General features: G+C 43.0%; 1 protein-coding gene across 1 annotated transcript; it reads right to left on the reverse strand.

Annotated features, from left to right (window-relative positions):
* Positions 1 to 8,874: 8,874 nt before the first annotated feature.
* On the reverse strand, positions 8,875 to 16,165 carry vsx2 (visual system homeobox 2; the record flags this gene model as incomplete). The annotated part of the gene is made up of 5 exons (XM_083632570.1): positions 8,875 to 9,257; positions 9,765 to 9,945; positions 14,695 to 14,818; positions 15,309 to 15,393; positions 15,742 to 16,165. The coding sequence occupies 5 exons, from the start codon at positions 16,163 to 16,165 to the stop codon at positions 8,875 to 8,877; spliced, it is 1,197 nt and encodes a 398-aa protein (XP_083488696.1).
* Positions 16,166 to 23,890: the final 7,725 nt, after the last annotated feature.

The following is a 23,890-nucleotide window of genomic DNA, read 5'->3' on the forward strand; positions in this document are numbered from 1 at the left end:
GATGACACACGATTGCACACAGTTGCACGGGACACAGTTGCTCAACTGATGTCACTCGGGCAGTTGTGATGTCATGAGTGATGTCACTCGAGCAACTATATGAACATATTAATTGGAGAGCCAATAGGCTCGTTTGAGATGAGCAAGTTCTGCACAGATTCGACCAGCGCCTTGCTTGCCCAGTTGCATGATGGTTAGAAAAGTTGTCCGACTTGCTCTGCCTGCCCGACTGCGTGAGCTACGGGACTCTCGTGAGAGCGAGGTGGGCGCAGATTTGGAGCGAGGCGCCGCAGATGACAGAGGATTGGTTCAACACAGGTGCATCACAAACGCACAGTGAAGTGTAGAAACTTCAATTTTATATCTATTCCAAGCTGTCACTCCATATCTTACATAAATACCACCTGTAATGCCTACATTAAAATAAAAAATAAGTAATCTGAAGGGTAGGGTCATTTGCGCAGTGAGTGTGGGTGGCGCTAATGCATCTTTTAATTTGTTTACAAACCGCTTTTAAACAAAACTGTAGAAGAAGAAAAGCAGCAGTGAGTGTGCTGCGGGGGTGTTGACGCCTCGCCTGACTGCTCTCGTCTGCTTTCCAGGTGAGGTGGAAGTCAACTCAAACGAGCTGGCACACGGTTGCATAGTTGCACAACTGTGATGTCAATTGGAGAACTCACACAGTTGCTCATGGCGCACAGTTGCAGGACCGATGGCGCACAATTGCTCAATGCACAATTGCACAACTGTGATGTCACTCGGGCAGTTGTGATATCATCAGTGATGTCGCTCGAGCAACTGTGATTGAAGGGCCGACAGCACACAATAGCTCAACTGTGATGTCACGGGCACTCTCCAGAGTCTCCACCCTAGAAATTGAGCATGCGTACTGTGCGAGACTAGTACTTACATAATTTCACATGCACATTTTCCATTTCCTGTTCATCAAGTGCAAGTATGTGTAATGGAGAGTAATTTATGCTGCTCTATGGCCTTGGACAATTTCGCCTCTAAAATTGTTAAATGGAAACTTTTTTTGAATGGTAGTTTTTACAGGGGTGAGTTTTTAGAGGGGTGGGAGAGGTTAGGTTTAGGGTTAGGGTAAGGGGTTAGGGCTAGGCATGGGGTGGGGTGGGGTGGGAGAGGTTATGTTTAGGCATGGGGGGTGGGAGAGGTTAGGGTAAGGGGTTAAGGTTTGGCATGGGGCGTGGGAGAGGGGCCCCCGGGGTCTCCCGACCACCTCAGTTCCCTAACCCAGACCCTAACCCTAACTAACCCCCCCCCCCCCCCCCCCCCACAGTTTCCATTTAACAATTTTTTAGCCAAAATTGTGAAATAGAAACGTCTTTAGGCCATGGACAAACGTTTCTATTTAACAGGCACACATGAAGAGAGGTTGGGAACCACGCGCATGCATACACAATGCTTCTCTATTGTAAGATTGATCATTTTCTTCATTAGCAAACCCTTTTTGCACTGTCCCAATCATCCAAAATCATGCTGTCCCATTCACCCAATGATGAGTGGATGGAACAAAATAAAAACAACCTAACTCCAAAAATAGAAACATGAAAGAATTTTTGACTGATTTTGTTGCAGAAGTACATCATATTCATGTTTCAAAGGTTTGTGCAATATATTAGCTATGGCAATTTTATGAACTTATGATGCAAACTAGCTTCTCCTTGCCTCATGCATTGCAGGGTCAACTTCCTGACCTGTTTGATGGTTGCCCTGCCCACCAATGTGATATCACACCAATGAGGACATTTTGATTATGTGGTTTCACAGCTATGTAAAAAAAAAAAAAAAAAAAAACATTCATCAGGCAAGAAAAGAAACCCTGTACAGTTATACTGTCCCATTCAACCTTATGCCCTTAAAATAATTGTGAAATGTAACAATTCATCAGTTTGCTGGGGACCGGACCCCCTAGAACTCCCTCAAGGACACCTGGTGGTCCCCGGACCCCACGTTGAGAGCCACTGCTTTAGACATTACCAATCAGTGATGTCATAAATCACTGACTGAGTGCCCCTGCCTCAAGACATTGTGACATGATGATTGTCATCAGTATAGGGTAGGGGTGTCACAATATATCGTCCCACGAAATTTCGCGATAGTAAAACGTCACGATATGTATCGTTGAGATGAAATATCATATCGCAATTTTTTTTTTTTTTTTTTTTTTTTTTTTTTCAAAAAATAGACTAAGAAACGTCTTTGTTTGTTGAAGTTCAATGTGTGGAAAGTAGTTCAGTTGAACAAGTCTCTGAAGAGACACATGAGAAGTTATACAGGAGAGAAACCATTCAATTGAGTTTCTGGCAAAACTGTTTACTTGACAGGAAAAACTGAAGATGCAAGTCTTGTTGTTTGAGTTTGAAGAAAAACTGAAGATGCATAATGAGAATTTATACTGCTGAGAAACCTTTTAGTTCAAAGTAAATCTAAGTGACGGTGTAACTCATCCTATTTCAAGATAAGCCTTATCTCCAATCTCATGTTTTTTCTAGTTGTTATTGTAATAACAATTTCCCACAACAGCATGTTTTGTATTTGTGCATTTCAAATAAAATACTACTTTTCCAGTCATATATTGTCATTATTCAAGTTTAAAAAAATATTGTTAAAATCGTATCGTATCGTATCGTTATCGTGAACCCAGTATCGTGATACGTATCGTATCGTGAACTGAGTGTATCGTGACACCCCTAGTATAGGGTGAATTAAGTGTGATTGGGAAATCAAAAATGAGATTTTTTTTTCCACTTTTTTTTTTTTTTGCTCCAACTGAAATGTTTTATGGTCACTCACGATTCAGTAGCCTATAGGTCAAGGGTTAGCTTGGTTCCAGCCTTAAAACTCATATAAGGATTTTTCAAAATGTCTATGGAGAAATGAACAGGGAACTCTCTTCCGGGGCAAGAAATGTCACGTGACTGTTCAGCTCTATAGTGAATCAAATTAACAGTTGAGAATTCAGGCACAGTACAAAATGGCCAACACACTATAGTCCACTATAGAGCTCAACAGTGACCGCCCCACTTCTTCTCAGCTCCCGTTAAATGGTAACTTGTCCCTCATACTCTTTCCATGTCAAGTCAAGTCAAGTTTATTTGGATAGCCCTTAGTCACAAGCATGTCTCAGAGGACTTCACAGAGAATATGTGTAGCTAAATCAAGCTGACACAACAATAACATGCATTTCAAATGTTATGGACCTGACTATCCAAAACCTCAAACACTACTCTGTCCACATTATTTTAGAGGCCACTGTATGCAAGTTTCAAACACAAATCTTATGAGAAACGTCTCTCTTTATTACCCTGATATTCCAAGAGGACCAAGAGGAGAAACGTATTTAAAGATAAAACAAATGTATTGTTATTATTGTTGTCAGCTCAATATAAACCATGTTATTATAAAGAAAATTATTAAAACATATAGCATATATTTGAAACACTTTCCCTGACACATGATTACAGAAGCTAAGTTGCATTATATATTATGTGACTGCTTAATGTGTTATTTCTGTCAAATACATGCTATTTTACAGGCAAATAATACATTTTCTGACATAACTAAATGGGTGATTTCACTGCAGCAGAGCTACATGGACTCATGTATTTGTAGCAGAAACTGGAGGCTTTAGTTGTAGTGATTACTATATGCAGCAGAGGGCAGAGCAACACTACATTTCAATACTATTCAGAATCAGGACATTGCACACATTTCAACTCACCAAGCAATTCAAGCAAGGAGACTTATAGCAAGGAGAAAATATCATTATGCACTTACTCTCACAAATGAAATCATATTGCTTATAACCCCTGCAAAAAATAAATTGAATCTTAATATTGCATCAACCAGAATCTTTTCATAAACCTCCTCTGATCTCACTTTGCATGGATTGAGATGATCTTATGGTCTTGAAAAAGCAGTCTGTCAATCAGAAGGGATATTGTGAATTACCTCCTCCTACCAAATGTAAACCGCTTGATCTTCAACAAATCTGATCTATCATAACCATCTATCCACTTCCAGAGGATTAAATAGCTTTGCACTTAGAGGAATAATCCTCACTCTGCATATGTCTTGGCCTCAATAACTGAATTGGGCTGAAGGTCTAGGGAGGTGAAGGCCTGCTATATTCAAATCATTTCACTCAGTCAGCCTCATTTGGTTATGGGGCTCCATGAGAACTCTACCCATAAAGAGCAAGTGTGCAAAACACATTTGTTGTCATGTTTGTTGAAAGCCAACTTCTATGCCTGAACCTCACAGGACTCTGATTGAACCAAAATTTCCAACATAGTGTGGGTCAGGTTCAGGGTCAAAGATATTGTGGAAATGCTGTTATTTGTAATTTACATGCTATTATAAATTTCCGGCTTGAGGGCCATAAAAAAGGTTTTAGGTTTATGTCAGGTTAGGCTCAAAGCCTTAGCCAGTCAGTCAAGCTATAATAACTTTCATAAAACATTCTAATGTATAATTACACACAAAGTACATTTGGGCCAAATCAACAGAAATCTCAGTGTCACTTGGGCAAATCACTGTGAGAAAAGGACGCAGGAGAGCAGGGTGGAGTAGTGAGCAGGGAGACTGTCTGGGTTCAAGCCGTGTTAGTAACCCACTGTCCTACTTAAGTGTCCTTGAGCAAGACACTGAACCCCTGACTGGCTCTACTTCAAGAAGTGCTGCAACTGTGGAAATGAAAGAATGGTAAGCGTATACGCTTAATGGCCTCCACAACCCAATGTGAGAGGTGTTGCTTGGAGATGGGCTTGCCCAGAGCAATTTAGAGAGAGCGTGGCGTCAGCGGAGGACCAAAATGCATGACTCATTAGCTAATGAACAGCCAGGAAGGGGTCTCGCACTACTTTTAAATGCTAAGATGAAGCTGATAATGTACAATTTGATTAAAAAAAATAATAATCAAAGTACAACACAAACTGTCCATTTTGCTGCAACTCGACAGTGCTGCTTAATCCAGGACTTTACTTCCTGGAACTCGAGAGTAAAAAACTGGTCCATTGGAGTGAATGGAGATGTCGCGACTCTTCTATATAAACGACTCTGGGCCCAAACAAGGGCTGCACAGGATATGAAAAACTGATCACTCTTCTTGAGCCCCCCTGTCCATAGAAGTGTGTAGGACACGCTGGGCCTGCTGCTCCCCTGGAGAAGCAGAGAAGGCCACTAGAGCGATAGGAGGACAAGAAATGCACGGTTGTGGGAGGGGAAGAGTGGAATATACCTTAAAACTATAAGTACTTGAACAGAAAGTAGTATGTGGATAGAACATAATACTTATTCTCTGGCTTTACAATCCCTAGTATGGCTCTACCAACTAACAGGCTGGTTAGCTCAGATGGTAGAGAACCAGACTTACAATGTAACAATCTTGGGGCTGAAGGTTCAAATCTCACCTGGAGCGAGTGTTTATTTGATAAGGATATCTTTCACTTTATATTAGGGTACACAAAAAGAGTAACAAATGGACAGGTAATGATTCAGTATTCATAAACTACTGGGTATGATGCACCACTTTACAATAGGGTACACAAAAAGACTAACTAATAGACAGATAATAATTAAGTATTCATAAACTACTGAGTATGATGCACCACTTTACAATAGGGTACACAAAAATAGTAACTAATGGACAGGTAATAATTAAGTAATGAGTAACTAACAATTAACTATATACTCACAAACTGACCATTGACTAACCATTAACTCATGAGTAATTACTCTACTAAGGAACTAACAACTAATCATGAACTAATGATTAACTACTATACTCACAATGTGACCTTAACTAATGATTAACTAATATATTCACGAACTGACATTTATTAATCATTAATGAACGATTAACTACTCTACTCATGGAACTGACCGACTAATCAGTAACTAATGATTAACTACTATATTCACAAGCTGACATTTAGTAATCATTAACTAATGACTACCTACTCATTAACTATGATTAACTAGTGATTGACTAATGACAAATTATTCCTTAGCTACTCATAAACTAACTATTAGTTAATGATTAGTTTACTAGTAACTACTACAGTATTTGTGTACGTTATTGTAAAGTGTTACCAAAAGGACATAGACATACAGTACAATCAGGGGGAGGGAGGTGACCTGAATACAGTGGACTAGAAGGCCAACAACTAGTCGTTAGTTTTAAGACCATCCCGGCCGAGCTCAAATTATTGTTGCCAAGGTCCCGACTCTGGTAAGGTCCGCTGCCGTCCCGTCTCGGCACCAGGGACCGTCTGGAATAAAGTCCTTCATGACTCTTACCCAGAGAGACGATGGATGTGGCTTCCTTCTGCAGCGGAGGATTTCTCTCTTTCGTAAGAATGAGAGCTGTCTCGTCCCGTGCATTTTTGTGAATAAAAATTTTAATTTGGGTGGAATGGATCCAGGCTTGCATCCCCCTTTGTACGTCCTTAAAACCCATTCCAAAACTCCTGTCTCTTTTCAAACCTCTGGGTTTACCGCCAGATTGAGCTTAGGAGTCATGATCATAACATCTAGAGGAGGAGGAACTGACAGCGGTGCTGTGGTGCCCTCTCCTGAGGGAAGAGGGAGATAACTGCACATACGCAGGCATGGCTGTGTAGGACGAGGACCATCTCCCCCCAATATGAGGGTATTGGTGTAGATGAAATCATATGCTTCTGTAGGTCACAGATGAGGTCTGCTCCCATAGCTGAGTTATCTCACGATTATTAGAAATGAAACCCCAGTTTGAGCTCTATCGTCTCTTCATTTTTAATATATGCCAAAACTTTGGTAACATTAGCAGTATTTTGATCTGGTGTCATTTCAATCACAATTTCACTTCTCTAATCTCAAGGATGCCACCGCTTACTAATGACACCTTTAAAGTGGTCAAGCATCTCAATTCTCCACTATGAAATACACCAATCAATGTTATTCCCAGGTGCCGTGGATCAACATTTCTATTACCCTGACATGCTCAAGTCCATTTCCTAGCAATCTTTAATTACTGTGTGTTTACATATCTCTGTCAACAATGTGATTAGCAACCTTTTCCCCCATCCCATGACATTATGGTTCCAATTTGAGAGGCATTCAGTGCTGAGACATGCGGCAGCAGCATACTGATAATAGTTGTCCTTTGCCCTTTGAAAATGCTCCCTATTTAATTGGACTAGAACTCAATTGTCAAACTCATTAAGAAGTACTGTACCAGTAGCTAATAGAGGCTGAGCTATAAAGTGAGACATGGATTACTGTGGAATTGAAGTGGCCTGATAAAAAGTTTTATCATGGGCCAACTCAGGAAAATGAAGATTGCCAAAAAGTAAAGCTGATACGACTCCAGCTAAGTGTTTAGATAAGAGGATGAAACAGCTTGAATGTAGCCTGGTAATAGCATCTACCAAAATGATCAGAATTCAGGCTGAGGTCATCCCACTTGGGGGTGCTTTCACTGTTTCTCCCATTCCAAAAGCGCCGGCCCCCTAGTTTAATCTGAGATTGAAGGCTCTCAACTGCAACGGATTATCGGGACCAACCCGAGCATGCAGCCAGGGAGCATCTTCTATAATGAGCCAAGCCAGCCGTGCATCAAGTGACAACAAGTCGCTGCTCCAACGATGGGGGCATGCAGAAGCAACTCAATCCCGTTAAAGAGTTAAAGTTTTGTACACATTCAAAATAATGGACAACAAAAAACCACATTAAAAAAGGTTTCTATTTAATGCTTTGCATTACATATTATACATATTATGAAATTAAAACACAAACATCTTTAAGACGACAAGAAAACGTATTTCAAAGTGTGCCTTAGTGAGATATTATATCCATTATATACAGAGCAATATAGAACAACAATTACTTTCTTCCTCTTAAAAGACCATTGTCGGTGGGATGGATCTTACTTTGAAATGACACCATTCTACCAAAGTCATCATTTAGTAACTGTACAAGCAATTCAAACAGGAAATACATTAATGTGGACGCTGTGAATGAAATGTAGACCTTCATTGGTCATTAGTCCTAATTAGTCTAATATAATAAACATTAATTGATTTGATCAAATCTCACTCATCTGGTTCTATATATAGCTGTGGGATCTATATACACGTTTAATAATACTTTACTCCTTTCCAATCAAGCCAATAGCCTTCTCTACAATGTGTATACGTAAGCCAGAACAGTTTGGAAGTCAAACAGGAAAAGTGCAGACTGGTGTTTTCCTCAGAGTGATGGAAGAGAGGCTTTGAAAGTGGGAGGCGGGCCTCTCCAGTTTACAGTTTCAGGGAAGGCTCAGTGAATGGAAGTGAAAAAATATTACATTCGTTATTACATTCGTTATCAAAAGGAGAATAGCCTAAATGTGTGTGATTTGGTTAAAGAGATAGTTCAGAGATACAGTAGTTTTAGAGAATTTTAGTGTTTTTCCCACTTTCCCAGAGGCAGAAACAAATAAATGTCTTGAGACAGATTTTGTTTTAATGTATTTGGTGTAGTCTAAAGTATGTCAAACAGCAATATCAGGCTATTTTGGCTAAATTGTTGAGTATCTATGGGATCAAATATCATAATCAATTTAACGAAACTAAGCAAGTAAATTAAGGGGAGGCACCTTTTTCCAAGCTTTGTCTGAGGGGAGGCCCATAGTCTCAAACTTTGAAAACCCCTGTCCTAGAAGAAGTCCAAAGTAATGCACGCAAATTTAGAGCAGTAAACGAGGATGAGTTGTGGGGCAAAACCTGCACGGGACAGTGAATTTGGATCGATGTGGTTAAGTCCGTACACATGCTGAAAGCAGCCAGGCTGCATTCACTCATGGGAATAACAGTCCTCAGAAAATAGCCTCTATGGACTCTGTGCCTCCTTTGCTGGACTCAGAGGATCTGGGCTGGGTTTCTCCTCTGCCGCCTGTCTCTCCTGTTTGCCCTCTAGCAGTCTGTCGTGACAAACGGTCCCCAGCACCTTGGCACTGTGCTCCTGAGCCTTGGCCCTGAGTGCAGCGATGCTGTTCTCCCTCAGTTCCTCTTTAGATATGGAGGACTTGCCTTCTGACCTCTTCTCTTCTGCCTCAGCCTCTTCTGCCCTCTGAGGGTTTGGCAGCTGGGGGGCGTCTGACTTTCCCGTTGGCGGGGCAACTGCTGTCTCCATGGACTTTTTGTGCATCCCTGCAAAGAATTGCGGGCATTCAGATTTAGAATAGCGTCTGTTGATTGGAAAGCCATCTTGGACTGAAAATGGTAAGCAAAAATAGTTCTGGTTTAGAATATAGTGTTCAAATGGAGGATGGAAATTTCATGATCAGGGTATTCTGCATATATTTTGGTGAAAATATTGTATGTGTTGGCAAGAACAGTGAGTTGTGCACCAATGTTTTTGTCTAAGATATAGCTAAAAAGTGATATTCTTAGCAAATAAGAAAATCTACCATACTCTTCCAAAGAAGTCACCAGTCGTTGGATTTATCAGTCAGTCAGTATGACAGTGAGAACTCACAACACCCTTCAAAGTTACATAAAGTATGATAGATGATGTTAAAAACAAGCAATGACAAAGAAAGGTACTATTGGACTTAAGCTTGAATAACTCAGATATTAGATATTAAGAGACCTGGTAAGACTTAAGAAATATTAATCAAAATCAACAATAATTGAACACAAGCATGAGAGCATGATGCTGAAGGTATGTGCAGTGTGAAGCATTTTGGAGAAACAGTATGAGAGCTGCAGCTCCCTCACCGAGCAGCCAGGGGGCACAGGACTCCATGATGCCGTCCTTGGCAGACTTGAGGATGGACTCGGGCAGGGGGATGGAGTGCCTCACCATGGCTCCATACAGGCCGTACTCAGCCATCACGCTGCTGCGTCCCCAGCACTTCTCCCTCTTTCTCCACTTGGCTCTGCGGTTCTGAAACCACACCTGGACCCAGAGAAGAAATCACTTGGTTATTAGTAGAACAATGGATCAACACTGGCTTCAGCAATACTGCCAGGAGGACTCCAACATCAGAAGCATCACAGTTTAAAGCAGGGCTGTCCACACTTGTTTGAATGGGGGCCATATTAGATAATGTGAAAATACCTGGGGGCCAGCTGCTTTTCGCATCATATGGGTTGTAAAAAAAATCACATACAATAGAATTGTAGCCTACACTAAGGATTTTGTTTACCGTCTGAAAACATTAGTTCCACCTGCGTTGTTCCTACTTGGTGCTTGTCTACAAACTGTATGATAGTGCTGTCATTGTTAGGTGAACGGAAAAACACACAGTGAACTTGCTTGATTAACCAATACTCTTATACATAGATAGTAAATTCTGAGAGACAAGCCGCGGGCCGTTTAAAATCGGTCTGTAATTGGCCCCAGGGCCGGACTTTGGACATGCCTGTTTTAAAGGAATCGGTCACACTAAAATTAAAATTCAGTCATTATCTACTTACTCCCTATAAATGCACCAACAGTGCGAGCGTATTTTACAGTAGCAAACAGATTATTGTCAGTGAGGAACATAAAGGAGATATTTGGACTTTTGGACTCACATGGCAATCTTTTGGCTAAAGCTTGGATTATGCCGCATGAATTGTTTGGAGACACTTAAAGGTATAGTATGCAACCTTTTTAGGGCCCTTCAAACATAAACACACTTTGTTTTTTACATCTTAAAGTCAGATGTTCTTCTAGGACAATCTGCTCATGATTTATTATTATTATTATTATTAATAAATGGTAAATGGTAAATGGCCTGCTGCATTTATATAGCGCTTTTATCCAAAGCGCTTTACAATCAGTAGATTGAGTGATCTACATTCACCCATTCATACACCAATGGCAGCAGGCTGCCACGCAGGGTGCCTACACACCATCGGGAGCAAGGAGGGTTAAGTGTCTTGCCCAAGGACACAGCGACAGCAGCTGGGAGGGAGCGGGGATCGAACCACCAACTCTTGCGTCATTGGCCGACCCGCTTTACCTCCTGAGCTAAAGCCGCCCCTTAATAATAATAATAATAATGGTACTCTAAGGCGTACAAAAAAGCCCTTCAGCCAGAGGCAGAACTCGCCATCTTCGGTTGCTCGGAGTCCTCTCTCGACTTCCCTACAGCTGTGCAACAATCTCTGACACAGGGGACAATTGTCACCAAGAAACTCATTCTGTAGGAATGGAAGTCCCCCTCTCCACCCTCTTTTCAGCTGTGGTTGGCGGACATGATCTCTATTATACGGATGGAGAGACTCAGGTATCTGAGGACCAACTCACTTAAGAGATTTCTAACCATTTGGGACCCGTTTCTGGCCTATACCTTGACGAGGTTAGGGGCGATGGGTGACTCGCCCGGCTAGTCTCTCATGGACCCCCTTGTGTGAGATCCCATACATAGCATCTTTTGCGGGCACGTAGGCACCTTGTGTGGCTGGTGGCACCACATTGATATTGGAGTGTCGATATATGTTTTGTTTGTGTTTGGTTTTGTGTATAATGTATTTTTTCTTTCCTTTCTTTTCTTTTCCCGTGTCCCGTGAGTTTGTTTGTTGATCTGGAAATTACAAAATAAAATATTGTGAAAAAAAAAATATTATTATTATTTTGCTGTAAAAATATGACCCCATATAAGGCATAGGCTATATATATATATATTATCAATGTGTTGGATTTTACAGTTGAATGAGTTACTTAGGCTATTGTATGGGGGAAATAGAGATCATAGAGCAAGCTATCAGAACCATGGATAGCGCTCTGACACCCATAACAGACAGTCAAAGTAAGCAGCACCTGAGAGCAGAGGAGCTGTCTCTTTCAATGTGGTTCTGAAATGACTGCTGACTTTAACATGTTTAATATTGATTTTATGTTGAATAAGTATATAATTTTGTTATAGATTGCTACTGACTATTTTACTCAAAAGAAAACCATGGCAGAGATGGTTTTGCCTTTCGAGGGCATATATTGCAAATTGCACAACTTTAAATCTAATGGGTGTGCTTATTTGAACACAGGCGTATTGCTGGGGTGGCAATTTGAGTCATTTGCAAGGGCCCGTTCTCTGCACAATACGTTGATGGAGAGTCTGCTCTCTCCACGGGCACCTCTACCCCAGGGGCCCCAGTGCAACCGCACTGCCTGCACTGTCTATATTATCTACGCCCCTGCTGAGATCAATGGGGACTAACTCCTGTATGTTTGGTGAGTTTCAGTATATACACGACTGAATTTTCATTTTGAGGTGAACTATCCTAGCCTGATATCCAGACTGCATCATCAACTAATTTTAAGAGTCAAATCCACAACTGTGGGGTGGGTGTGGCTTCAAAGGTCTGGAGCCAGGCTAGAAGTATCCTTTAAGCCCTGCAAATCTGGTTGCATCTTGTGGCACAACTCTTTTTTCCTAATGGAGCAACATTTTGTGCAACATTTCAGTTTCAATTTCAGTATTTATTTGCGAATCTCTAGTAGTGTGATGCAAGTTGCTTAAGATAACAACTGCTGCCTTTTGATTGAGTCAATTGATTTCCCATAAGCTACTGGCTACAGGTGTGCAGGATCCCTGCCTCCTCCTGTCAGAGGCAATCTGTGGTGTCATACAGAAGCTTTGACACATCAAGACACTTCACTTGGCCACATCAGCCAACAAGCTGGTTAGGGCCCTGGGCTATCTGTCAGCTCAGTGAGAGGCCAAATTGATTGTATAGCACAACACAGTGCTGTTAAACAGTCTACTTAGCCACCTCTGATGGCTCTGTGTGGAGCGCTCAAAAAGGAGGGGGCTGGCAAGAAGCTTCTAGAGGGAGGTGGGGACAGATATTAAATCGAAAACGATCAAAACCGTTTTCAAGCTCTTTTTTCTGGTAATTCTGATGATAACCCTTATTTCATACAAGATACTTTTTTATTAGAAATTGCTTCTCTGGCCCTCAAAGGAAGCCAGTGTGGAAACTGCGAGGAGAAGCGACCCTGGGGCATGCCGAGGCTGATTGAAAAATAAGTTAATTTCAGGCCCAATCGATGGTGGGCAGGCGGGCAAATATCACGGGAAATTAAACTAGCGGGACTCGGGGGAGCGGCGCTATTGACCCGTGCTAATAAATTCAATGTAGTTATTTCATTTGAACTCCGAGTCGCTGCGTCTCTCCAGCACCAGCCGGCCTCCCGAGCCCTTCTGATTTAACTAATTACACTCAACGAGAAAATTGGGTGTTAATTTTATTTAGGATAGGAATAGGCCCCGGCTTATTTATTTATTTCCTTCTATTATTTATCCGCGGCTGTATTGTTGGAGCCCGTAATGAGAATGAGATTAAAAGGCACCCCGGCAGAATGGATCGTCCAGGTCACACGGCAATCTTCTTCCGCCTTGATAGCTTGATTAGGTCGTTAGTGGCTCCTTCTCTCCGAGAACAAATTGTTTCACATCCAACTGCGCCTGATGAGAGATTATCTGCCCTGGCGAGGGTGCTGCAGGAGAGGAGTCTTTGTTCAGACAGGAGGGAGCAAGCATCACTCATGATGGGCTCACTTGCAGCAGAGGCAACAGGCGGGGTGCAGCCAAATAATGCAGCACGAGGACGATACAAGCTAAGTAGAAAACGTGTAACCCTGCAGTCGGTGATCTTCATAACGCAAACCACCACGAATATAAACAATTTTCTATTAGCATATTTTCAGAAAACCATTAGAGGACTAATACCCCCCCCCCCCCCCCCCCCCATTAAATATCTTCTTATCCTTCATCTTTACATTGGTTTGATATGGCTACTTATAGGCTACATGTACTACCCCATTTAGATATGTCAGTCTAAAATGGTAAGACTTTACATAACGGTCACTAAGTTAACAGTTAGCTAATGCTTAATTAACATTAAATAACCCTTAATTAACAGTTAACTAGTAACAATTTAATGGCGTTTATATTAATAGGTAGGCTATTCATTTATACATAATTTAGTTTAGGGTTAGTTAATGGTTAGGGTTATAGTTAATAAACATTATGGGTTAGCTTATACTTATCAAGTATTAATTAATGTTTTATTAATGCTTATTAAGCATTAACTAAGCGATAATTTAGTGACCCTTATTGTAAAGTGCTACCAAAATGTTCTATAAAGCTGACATTTTTCCACTCCTTTATCAATACATTATAGCCTACACCTTTAGGCTATATAGACTTCCATGCTTATAGCTTAGTTCCTACATTTTGTACCCCCCCCCCCTCCCCCATCGGTATTTTGAAGGTAAAATAAACCCATGCGTGAACCTATAGGCCTTTATCAATACTGAAATAAAATAGAATTGCCAGACTGTATGGCCTCTCACTGGGCGTTTTGGTTTCTTTCAGATGCATCATCTTTGAACAGAAGAAATATGAATGCTTAGTGAGCCGTGCGCACTGGGATATTTAAAATATAGGGTAGCCAAACTTAGTTAGCTTCATCATAGGCCTGGCTAGGTCTAATATGGAATCAACAATTTTCGATGGCCCATGAAAACCCCAGTCAGAATAAAGGTTATGAATTCATCAGGACATAGACTAAATAAAAACAAACCAAACACATATATAGCCAAAATAGACTATACCAAAAACATTTAGGCTTACAAAAAAGCATCCATGTTCAAACATCGCGGGCACTGCCGGACAGACTTTAAAGTAGATTAACACCGAAAAAGGAGATAAACCTGTATTCTGTCTTCAGGCAGCTCTGTTTTCATGGCCAGCATCTCTCGGGCATAAACATCCGGGTAGTGTGCTTCATTAAAGGCCTTTTCCAGCTCCTCCAGTTGGTAGGATGTGAATATGGTCCTGCATGTCAAAAGACAGTCATTTGGAAAGTTTGGACAAGTTCAGCATGTTGTGGGGTTAGTGGGCATGTAAACACAGGCCACAGCATATCATATCATTGAAATAACTAAAATGTAAAAACAAAAAACAACAACGCTGACATGATAAAATAGTCTATTTGAAGCTGATGTCTCCACACTGGTGTGAAAGATATAGAAGCAATCAAATCAATACAGGATAAGCGTTCAACTCAGTATCCTCAGCCTCAGAATGATAAGAGAATGAAGAAAATAATTAGCAATCTGCAGCCATATTGTCATATGTTCATTGAATCATTGCTGTACAATGGGCTAAACAAACAAAAATGTAGCATAATAGACTATAAGAGATTCCTCATTATAGCCTATACGTTTTAAGGAGAAAAAGTCTATAGGTGTGAAATTATGAGAATGGATCCATTTGTAAAATAATAACCTATATATATAGCCCAAATAACCAGAAGCAAACTAACCGGTGACGTCTTTTCTTGCGTTTCTTGCTCTGGTTTATTGATGACTTTGAAAGTTTTCGTTCGTTGGAAGACAAATCGTCTGAGTCTGAATAAAAAATAAACAAACAAAAAAGAGGTGGTATTAAAAGATTAGCTGCCAACTATTAGTTTACAAAATATAAGTATCACAATAAATGCAAACCTTGTGATGGTCAACATTATTCTGTCAACATCAACATCACAGACTTAGGCTAATCAGGCCAGCACTTTAATATAAATTCTTAATTTACTTTAATCAATTGAGCTAACTTAAAAACACAACTGGAATAGCCATAATATGATGATGATAATAATAATAATTTACACTATAGTTTCACAATATCTTAAATAATTATATAATTCTGCAGTAGGCTATAAATGTTCACTATATAAAATGGAGATGAGTGCAGATCACCTGAGCTGGCAGACTGGCTGGGGTCCAGGGGCCCAGCGGATCTGTGGGGCTGCAGGTGCACATTTTGAGCGTCCGACAGCACCGTGTCCAGAAACGCTGGCTGACTGTAAAACGTCGGAATCCCACCGGGGCCGATTAATCCCATCCCCACACCCATCCCTATGCTGGGGCCCAGCACGGACCTGGCTGCGATCAGGTGTGCCCCGGGCGGCAGGGAGTGCAGCGGGCTCCTCGGGGCCGCAGACGGCTCCTTGTTGAGCCCCAGTATCTCCTGGATGCCGAAGCCGGTGCACCTGGGCGGGTGGGCTACGCTGCTCTTTGCCTGGATGTGATGGCTGTTACTCCCTCCATTCGCGCCTGGCAGAGAGGTTTTCTCCGATACGTTCAAACTTTCCGACAGCACGGCGCCTTGCTTTCCCGTCATGTTGTCTTCGATGCGACTTAAAAGGCCTAACGTTATCTGTTATTTGACCGTCTTACAGGATGGTCCCCAGTGCATCGTCCACTGCACGCAAGAGCCCTTTAGAAAATGGTCCTTTTATCCAACAGGTCCATCCCAACAAGAGGCAGGACTCAGCAGCCAATCAGCTGCAAGGATTCAGGATTCCTGTGGATCATGCATTACGCCCTCCCGGATACATATATGCATTTTGCATTTTCCTCAGGACTGGCTACCTTATGGATATAACCCACAAAGGGATTTAGAAAGAAAGGAACGAACAAAACGACTGCCTTAAGGCTAAGGATGCAAAAGCAAAAATACTCAGAGAAAAAAAAGCAAATAATCATGATATAAAGGATAAACATCAAAATTCTATACAACATCCATAGGCCTAACTGTGATAACATGATAACATTGGAGATGATGATAATAATAATAATAATAATAGCAATAATAAAGAGGCCACGAATTCATTGTTGATTACGATATATGATTATAATATTTCGTTAGGGACAGGCCTAATTACAGTCTATTACGCATATCTTACCTTTGAAATGCTGCATGATCAGAAAATTACCTCAATCTAGAATAAATCATAGCCTATATATTGCCTTTCGCTGAATGGTTTAGGGTACTGTTCAGATCTTTCTGTCAATGCCCAACCTGGCTCACAGGACTGGATAATTGATCTCCAGATGCTATGGGAAAATCATCACACGCAAATCAAAGTCCCTCCCAAAAACGACAGCTGGACATGGACCCACTGTGCATGCCTGGCCCTGCACTAATCCCACAGCGCATGGGCTGCACAGCGGATTAAATCACAGCGACATTTAGAATGTGATACAGAATATGGCCACGTGTCATATAAATAAAGAATACATAACTGTTAGGCCTATCATGTTCTTAAGATAATATAGGTTATCAAATATTAATGCTGATGATGATAATAACTGCAATTCTTTTGAAAATATATCTGATTTATAATTATGGCTAGTGGTATATAATTATAGCCCAAAAAATGCTTAGTCAAATTGTGGTCTGCTCGGTGCACCTTCATGATAGGAACTTGATCAATTCATTCAAATTATTTTTAATAGTGATTTTTTCCCCTATCCATGCATGCTAAAAATGTCTTTGGTTATTTGGCTGTGCACATATAATTTAGATTAGGGTAATTTTAGACAATGATGCTACAACGTTACAAGAACAGATGAATATTCCTTGGGTCAATGCATATTTTAATAGGATTTTTTATTTTACATATAAAAGGTCCAGGCCGAGTCTTACTGTGTCAGACAGTGTAAAGAGAAGGAGAGCCAGCGAGTGGAGGGTTAAAATATTCTCTCCTCCTGTCACTTTCAGCAAGTGCTGGATTGATATAGGCTAACATTTCAAACTTGGAATGAGGTAACCTACCCTCCATATTAGTATTATTATTTAATGATCACCAATATTCATATTTATTGTGTTGGCCATGCATGCATGAATTCCTTTGGAAATAAGCACGTTTCAATTTATGACTTCAAAAAGATTTATTTTGCACAAATTGCCACCACCAATAGGTAGGCTATTATCAAAGTGACTGATAATGCAGCAAGGTCGACTAGAAATAGCTACTGATCAAAGCAGGAGCCTTGCATGTTCATTAGCCTATATAAAGCAGGAAAAAAAGGCATGGGCAGCTCGGTTATTATTAATCAGCTAATATCAAACTTCAAAAGCTATTGAAATTTCACCCATGCGAAAATCCATAATTTACAATCCACAAGATGAATAAAGCAGCCTGTCAGTAAGTTATGAAATGTGAAAAATATATGGATAGGCCCAGGCCTTTCACAAAGAGACAAAGCAGAGTCTGCCTTGGAAAGTCATATTTTATACCAAACAGTGAAAGTGAGCTACTGATTAAGAAGGAGAAAAAATATTGCTGCTGCAATTAGTGGATGAACAGTTGAAACTAATTAGGGCCTACTTAGTGGAAATTCCATTAATGAAGAAATCAATGTTATTAGGATATGCTAATGACACATCAGTCTGTTGGGATCAAGCCATTTATTAACGTGGAAGGCTGAGAGTCAGGATGACCTGTCAATTACACACAACTTACTGCCCCTCTCAGTCCATCATCACTCCTCCTGCAATCTATGGAGGCTTTTTTGTTTGTTGATAGTGAAGCACTCTTCTCCTCTCTGCATGGCTTTTAATAATCCATCTCCTTGTGAAACTGGCTGCATCTGATTTACATGCAGAGGAGAGAGAGAGGCTGCCTAATAAGGCTATAGATTAAGGGAAGATTTAGTTCAGTCATTCGTGTAGATTGGGTTGCCCATCAAAGACTGCAGGATCTGATGGCTGCAGATTAAAAAGCAAACAGCTGTTGGAAAAAATTTGTTTACCCCCCCCTTTCTCTGCTCCCTTCCCTCTTCCCATTTTCTACTGTGGCATTTTAAGACTTAATGTAAAATTATGAGCAAAGTGTCCTCAACCTGCATGGGGTCATAGGGCACTTACAAGGGTTTACATGTCCCAAAGGGCCATGGCGGCTGTCCCAAAGATGAAGAAAACCTGATTTAAGAAATTATGTTAACAGCACAGATTCCAGTTTTTATATGAATTGGTGTCGTTCCTTAAACAGTGGTGAACTGGTACAGTCTGGTCAACTTAACCTTCAAACAAGACTGCTGCAGGTAATAAACTGACAAACGGCTGTAAACAAAAACCGCCCCCTACAGTGAATATCCTAGATCCTCCTCACATTGTGATTGGAAAAGCTTGAGATGCATTTGTGATCACGAATAGAGAACTTGTACTTTACAGGAAGGTCATGAGATGATGGGCTTTCCACAGGGTCGCACCGGAAACATAACTATGCATCAACCCAGCCCCCACAGATTGTCAGTGTTTGATATTCCATATATGCGATGAGAATGAAGAATTATTGACGCTCAAACTCGAGCCATAGCAGACTAGTCTCTCAAGACAGACACGTTGGCTCCCGCAATTTACAAATGCTCCCACCTACCCCTCTGTACTTTGGGGGTCTCAAAGTCTGTGTCTGCAGCATTTGAAGATTGTGGAAGAGATAGGCTTGAGAGTCTAGCACACAGATATGAGCTGCTTTATTGCTGGGGGTGTTGTAACACTTTTCACATTCCTGTTGGTACCTCTTGTCTCTTTCAAGGTAGATCTTCCAAACTCTAAAATTTGTGAATCTGTTTTGTTACAGAGTGATTTCAACATCTCCAAGACAACTCGAATGGGGGTTATTCTGTCTAAAAAAACGTGAGAGAAATTAACTTTAACATAGCAAAGCAGCCCCAAGACGCCGGTTGTGATTCAGCCGCTGTAGTGCTGAATCAAGCTGAATCCTCCTCTGTGTAGAAGCAGGGTGCAGGCAGCTTGATGACTGTGTAGAAGCATGGTGTAGGCAGCTTGATGACTGTGTAAAAGCAGGGTGTAGGCAGCTTGATGACTGTGTAGAAGCAGGGTGTAGGCAGCTTGATGACTGTGTAAAAGCAGGGTGTAGGCAGCTTGATGACTGTGTAGAAGCAGGGTGTAGGCAGCTTGATGACTGTGTAGAAGCAGGGTGTAGGCAGCTTGATGACTGCGTAGAAGCAGGGTGTAGGCAGCTTGATGACTGTGTAGAAGCAGGGTGTAGGCAGCTTGATGACTGTGTAAAAGCAGGGTGTAGGCAGCTTGATGACTGTGTAGAAGCAGGGTGTAGGCAGCTTGATGACTGTGTAAAAGCAGGGTGTAGGCAGCTTGATGACTGTGTAGAAGCAGGGTGTAGGCAGCTTGATGACTGTGTAAAAGCAGGGTGTAGGCAGCTTGATGACTGTATAGAAGCAGGGTGTAGGCAGCTTGATGACTGTGTAAAAGCAGGGTGTAGGCAGCTTGATGACTGTGTAGAAGCAGGGTGTAGGCAGCTTGATGACTGTGTAGAAGCAGGGTGTAGGCAGCTTGATGACGGTGTGGAAGCAGGGTGTAGGCAGCTTGATGATGGTGTAGAAGCAGGGTGTAGGCAGCTTGATGACGGTGTAGAAGCAGGGTGTAGGCAGCTTGATGACTATGTAGAAGCAGGGTGCAGGCAGCTTGATGACTGTGTAGAAGCAGGGTGTAGGCAGCTTGATGACTGTATAGAAGCAGGGTGTAGGCAGCTTGATGATGGGTAGAAGCAGGGTGTAGGCAGCTTGATGACTGTGTAGAAGCAGGGTGCAGGCAGCTTGATGACTGTGTAGAAGCAGGGTGCAGGCAGCTTGATGATGGTGTAGAAGCAGGGTGTAGGCAGCTTGATGATGGTGTAGAAGCAGGGTGTAGGCAGCTTGATGACTGTGTAGAAGCATGGTGTAGGCAGCTTGATGACTGTGTAGAAGCAGGGTGTAGGCAGCTTGATGACTGTGTAAAAGCAGGGTGTAGGCAGCTTGATGACTGTGTAGAAGCAGGGTGTAGGCAGCTTGATGACTGTGTAAAAGCAGGGTGTAGGCAGCTTGATGACTGTGTAGAAGCAGGGTGTAGGCAGCTTGATGACTGTGTAGAAGCAGGGTGTAGGCAGCTTGATGACGGTGTGGAAGCAGGGTGTAGGCAGCTTGATGACGGTGTAGAAGCAGGGTGTAGGCAGCTTGATGACGGTGTAGAAGCAGGGTGTAGGCAGCTTGATGACTGTGTAGAAGCAGGGTGCAGGCAGCTTGATGACTGTGTAGAAGCAGGGTGCAGGCAGCTTGATGATGGTGTAGAAGCAGGGTGTAGGCAGCTTGATGACTGTGTAGAAGCAGGGTGTAGGCAGCTTGATGGTGTAGAAGCAGGGTGTAGGCAGCTTGATGATGGTGTAGAAGCAGGGTGTAGGCAGCTTGATGACTGTGTAGAAGCAGGGTGCAGGCAGCTTGATGACTGTGTAGAAGCAGGGTGTAGGCAGCTTGATGATGGTGTAGAAGCAGGGTGTAGGCAGCTTGATGACTGTGTGGAAGCAGGGTGTAGGCAGCTTGATGACGGTGTAGAAGCAGGGTGCAGGCAGCTTGATGATGGTGTAGAAGCAGGGTGTAGGCAGCTTGATGATGGTGTAGAAGCAGGGTGTAGGCAGCTTGATGACGGTGTGGAAGCAGGGTGCAGGCAGCTTGATGACTGTGTAGAAGCAGGGTGCAGGCAGCTTGATGATGGTGTAGAAGCAGGGTGCAGGCAGCTTGATGACTGTGTAGAAGCAGGGTGCAGGCAGCTTGATGACTGTGTAGAAGCAGGGTGCAGGCAGCTTGATGATGGTGTAGAAGCAGGGTGTAGGCAGCTTGATGATGGTGTAGAAGCAGGGTGTAGGCAGCTTGATGACTGTGTAGAAGCAGGGTGCAGGCAGCTTGATGACTGTGTAGAAGCAGGGTGTAGGCAGCTTGATGACTGTGTAGAAGCAGGGTGTAGGCAGCTTGATGACTGTGTAGAAGCAGGGTGTAGGCAGCTTGATGACTGTGTAGAAGCAGGGTGTAGGCAGCTTGATGATGGTGTAGAAGCAGGGTGCAGGCAGCTTGATGACTGTGTAGAAGCAGGGTGTAGGCAGCTTGATGACTGTGTAGAAGCAGGGTGTAGGCAGCTTGATGACTGTGTAGAAGCAGGGTGCAGGCAGCTTGATGACTGTGTAGAAGCAGGGTGCAGGCAGCTTGATGACTGTGTAGAAGCAGGGTGTAGGCAGCTTGATGACTGTGTAGAAGCAGGGTGTAGGCAGCTTGATGACTGTGTAGAAGCAGGGTGTAGGCAGCTTGATGACTGTGTAGAAGCAGGGTGTAGGCAGCTTGATGACTGTGTAGAAGCAGGGTGCAGGCAGCTTGATGACTGTGTAGAAGCAGGGTGTAGGCAGCTTGATGATGGCGTAGAAGCAGGGTGTAGGCAGCTTGATGATGGTGTAGAAGCAGGGTGTAGGCAGCTTGATGACTGTGTAGAAGCAGGGTGTAGGCAGCTTGATGATGGTGTAGAAGCAGGGTGTAGGCAGCTTGATGACGGTGTGGAAGCAGGGTGCAGGCAGCTTGATGACTGTGTAGAAGCAGGGTGCAGGCAGCTTGATGATGGTGTAGAAGCAGGGTGCAGGCAGCTTGATGACTGTGTAGAAGCAGGGTGCAGGCAGCTTGATGACTGTGTAGAAGCAGGGTGCAGGCAGCTTGATGATGGTGTAGAAGCAGGGTGTAGGCAGCTTGATGATGGTGTAGAAGCAGGGTGTAGGCAGCTTGATGACTGTGTAGAAGCAGGGTGCAGGCAGCTTGATGACTGTGTAGAAGCAGGGTGTAGGCAGCTTGATGACTGTGTAGAAGCAGGGTGTAGGCAGCTTGATGACTGTGTAGAAGCAGGGTGTAGGCAGCTTGATGACTGTGTAGAAGCAGGGTGTAGGCAGCTTGATGATGGTGTAGAAGCAGGGTGCAGGCAGCTTGATGACTGTGTAGAAGCAGGGTGTAGGCAGCTTGATGACTGTGTAGAAGCAGGGTGTAGGCAGCTTGATGACTGTGTAGAAGCAGGGTGCAGGCAGCTTGATGACTGTGTAGAAGCAGGGTGCAGGCAGCTTGATGACTGTGTAGAAGCAGGGTGTAGGCAGCTTGATGACTGTGTAGAAGCAGGGTGTAGGCAGCTTGATGACTGTGTAGAAGCAGGGTGTAGGCAGCTTGATGACTGTGTAGAAGCAGGGTGTAGGCAGCTTGATGACTGTGTAGAAGCAGGGTGCAGGCAGCTTGATGACTGTGTAGAAGCAGGGTGTAGGCAGCTTGATGATGGCGTAGAAGCAGGGTGTAGGCAGCTTGATGATGGTGTAGAAGCAGGGTGTAGGCAGCTTGATGACTGTGTAGAAGCAGGGTGTAGGCAGCTTGATGATGGTGTAGAAGCAGGGTGTAGGCAGCTTGATGATGGTGTAGAAGCAGGGTGTAGGCAGCTTGATGACTGTGTAGAAGCAGGGTGTAGGCAGCTTGATGATGGTGTAGAAGCAGGGTGCAGGCAGCTTGATGACTGTGTAGAAGCAGGGTGCAGGCAGCTTGATGACTGTGTAGAAGCAGGGTGTAGGCAGCTTGATGACTGTGTAGAAGCAGGGTGTAGGCAGCTTGATGATGGTGTAGAAGCAGGGTGTAGGCAGCTTGATGACTGTGTAGAAGCAGGGTGTAGGCAGCTTGATGACTGTGTAGAAGCAGGGTGTAGGCAGCTTGATGATGGTGTAGAAGCAGGGTGTAGGCAGCTTGATGACTGTGTAGAAGCAGGGTGTAGGCAGCTTGATGACTGTGTAGAAGCAGGGTGTAGGCAGCTTGATGATGGTGTAGAAGCAGGGTGTAGGCAGCTTGATGACTGTGTAGAAGCAGGGTGTAGGCAGCTTGATGACTGTGTAGAAGCAGGGTGTAGGCAGCTTGATGATGGTGTAGAAGCAGGGTGTAGGCAGCTTGATGACTGTGTAGAAGCAGGGTGTAGGCAGCTTGATGACTGTGTAGAAGCAGGGTGTAGGCAGCTTGATGACTGTGTAGAAGCAGGGTGTAGGCAGCTTGATGACGGTACACATCTCCAGCCGAGTCAGGGGGAATAACCACAGCACAGCCAGAGGCTCTGCCTTTCCCAAATCACTTGCAGGAGTGTGATGTGATGCCCCCCAATGCAGAATAACTTCCCTGGCCCCAGCTTTCTCATGGCTCCTCCACAATGGCGTGTTTGGTAGTGGCATTGCTTAATTAGGCGAGGAGTTGATTAATTTGCACTAATTGA

The sequence above is a fragment of the Poromitra crassiceps genome (genome assembly GCF_964638095.1).
Source record: "Poromitra crassiceps genome assembly, chromosome: 3".
Lineage (NCBI taxonomy): Eukaryota > Metazoa > Chordata > Actinopteri > Beryciformes > Melamphaidae > Poromitra > Poromitra crassiceps.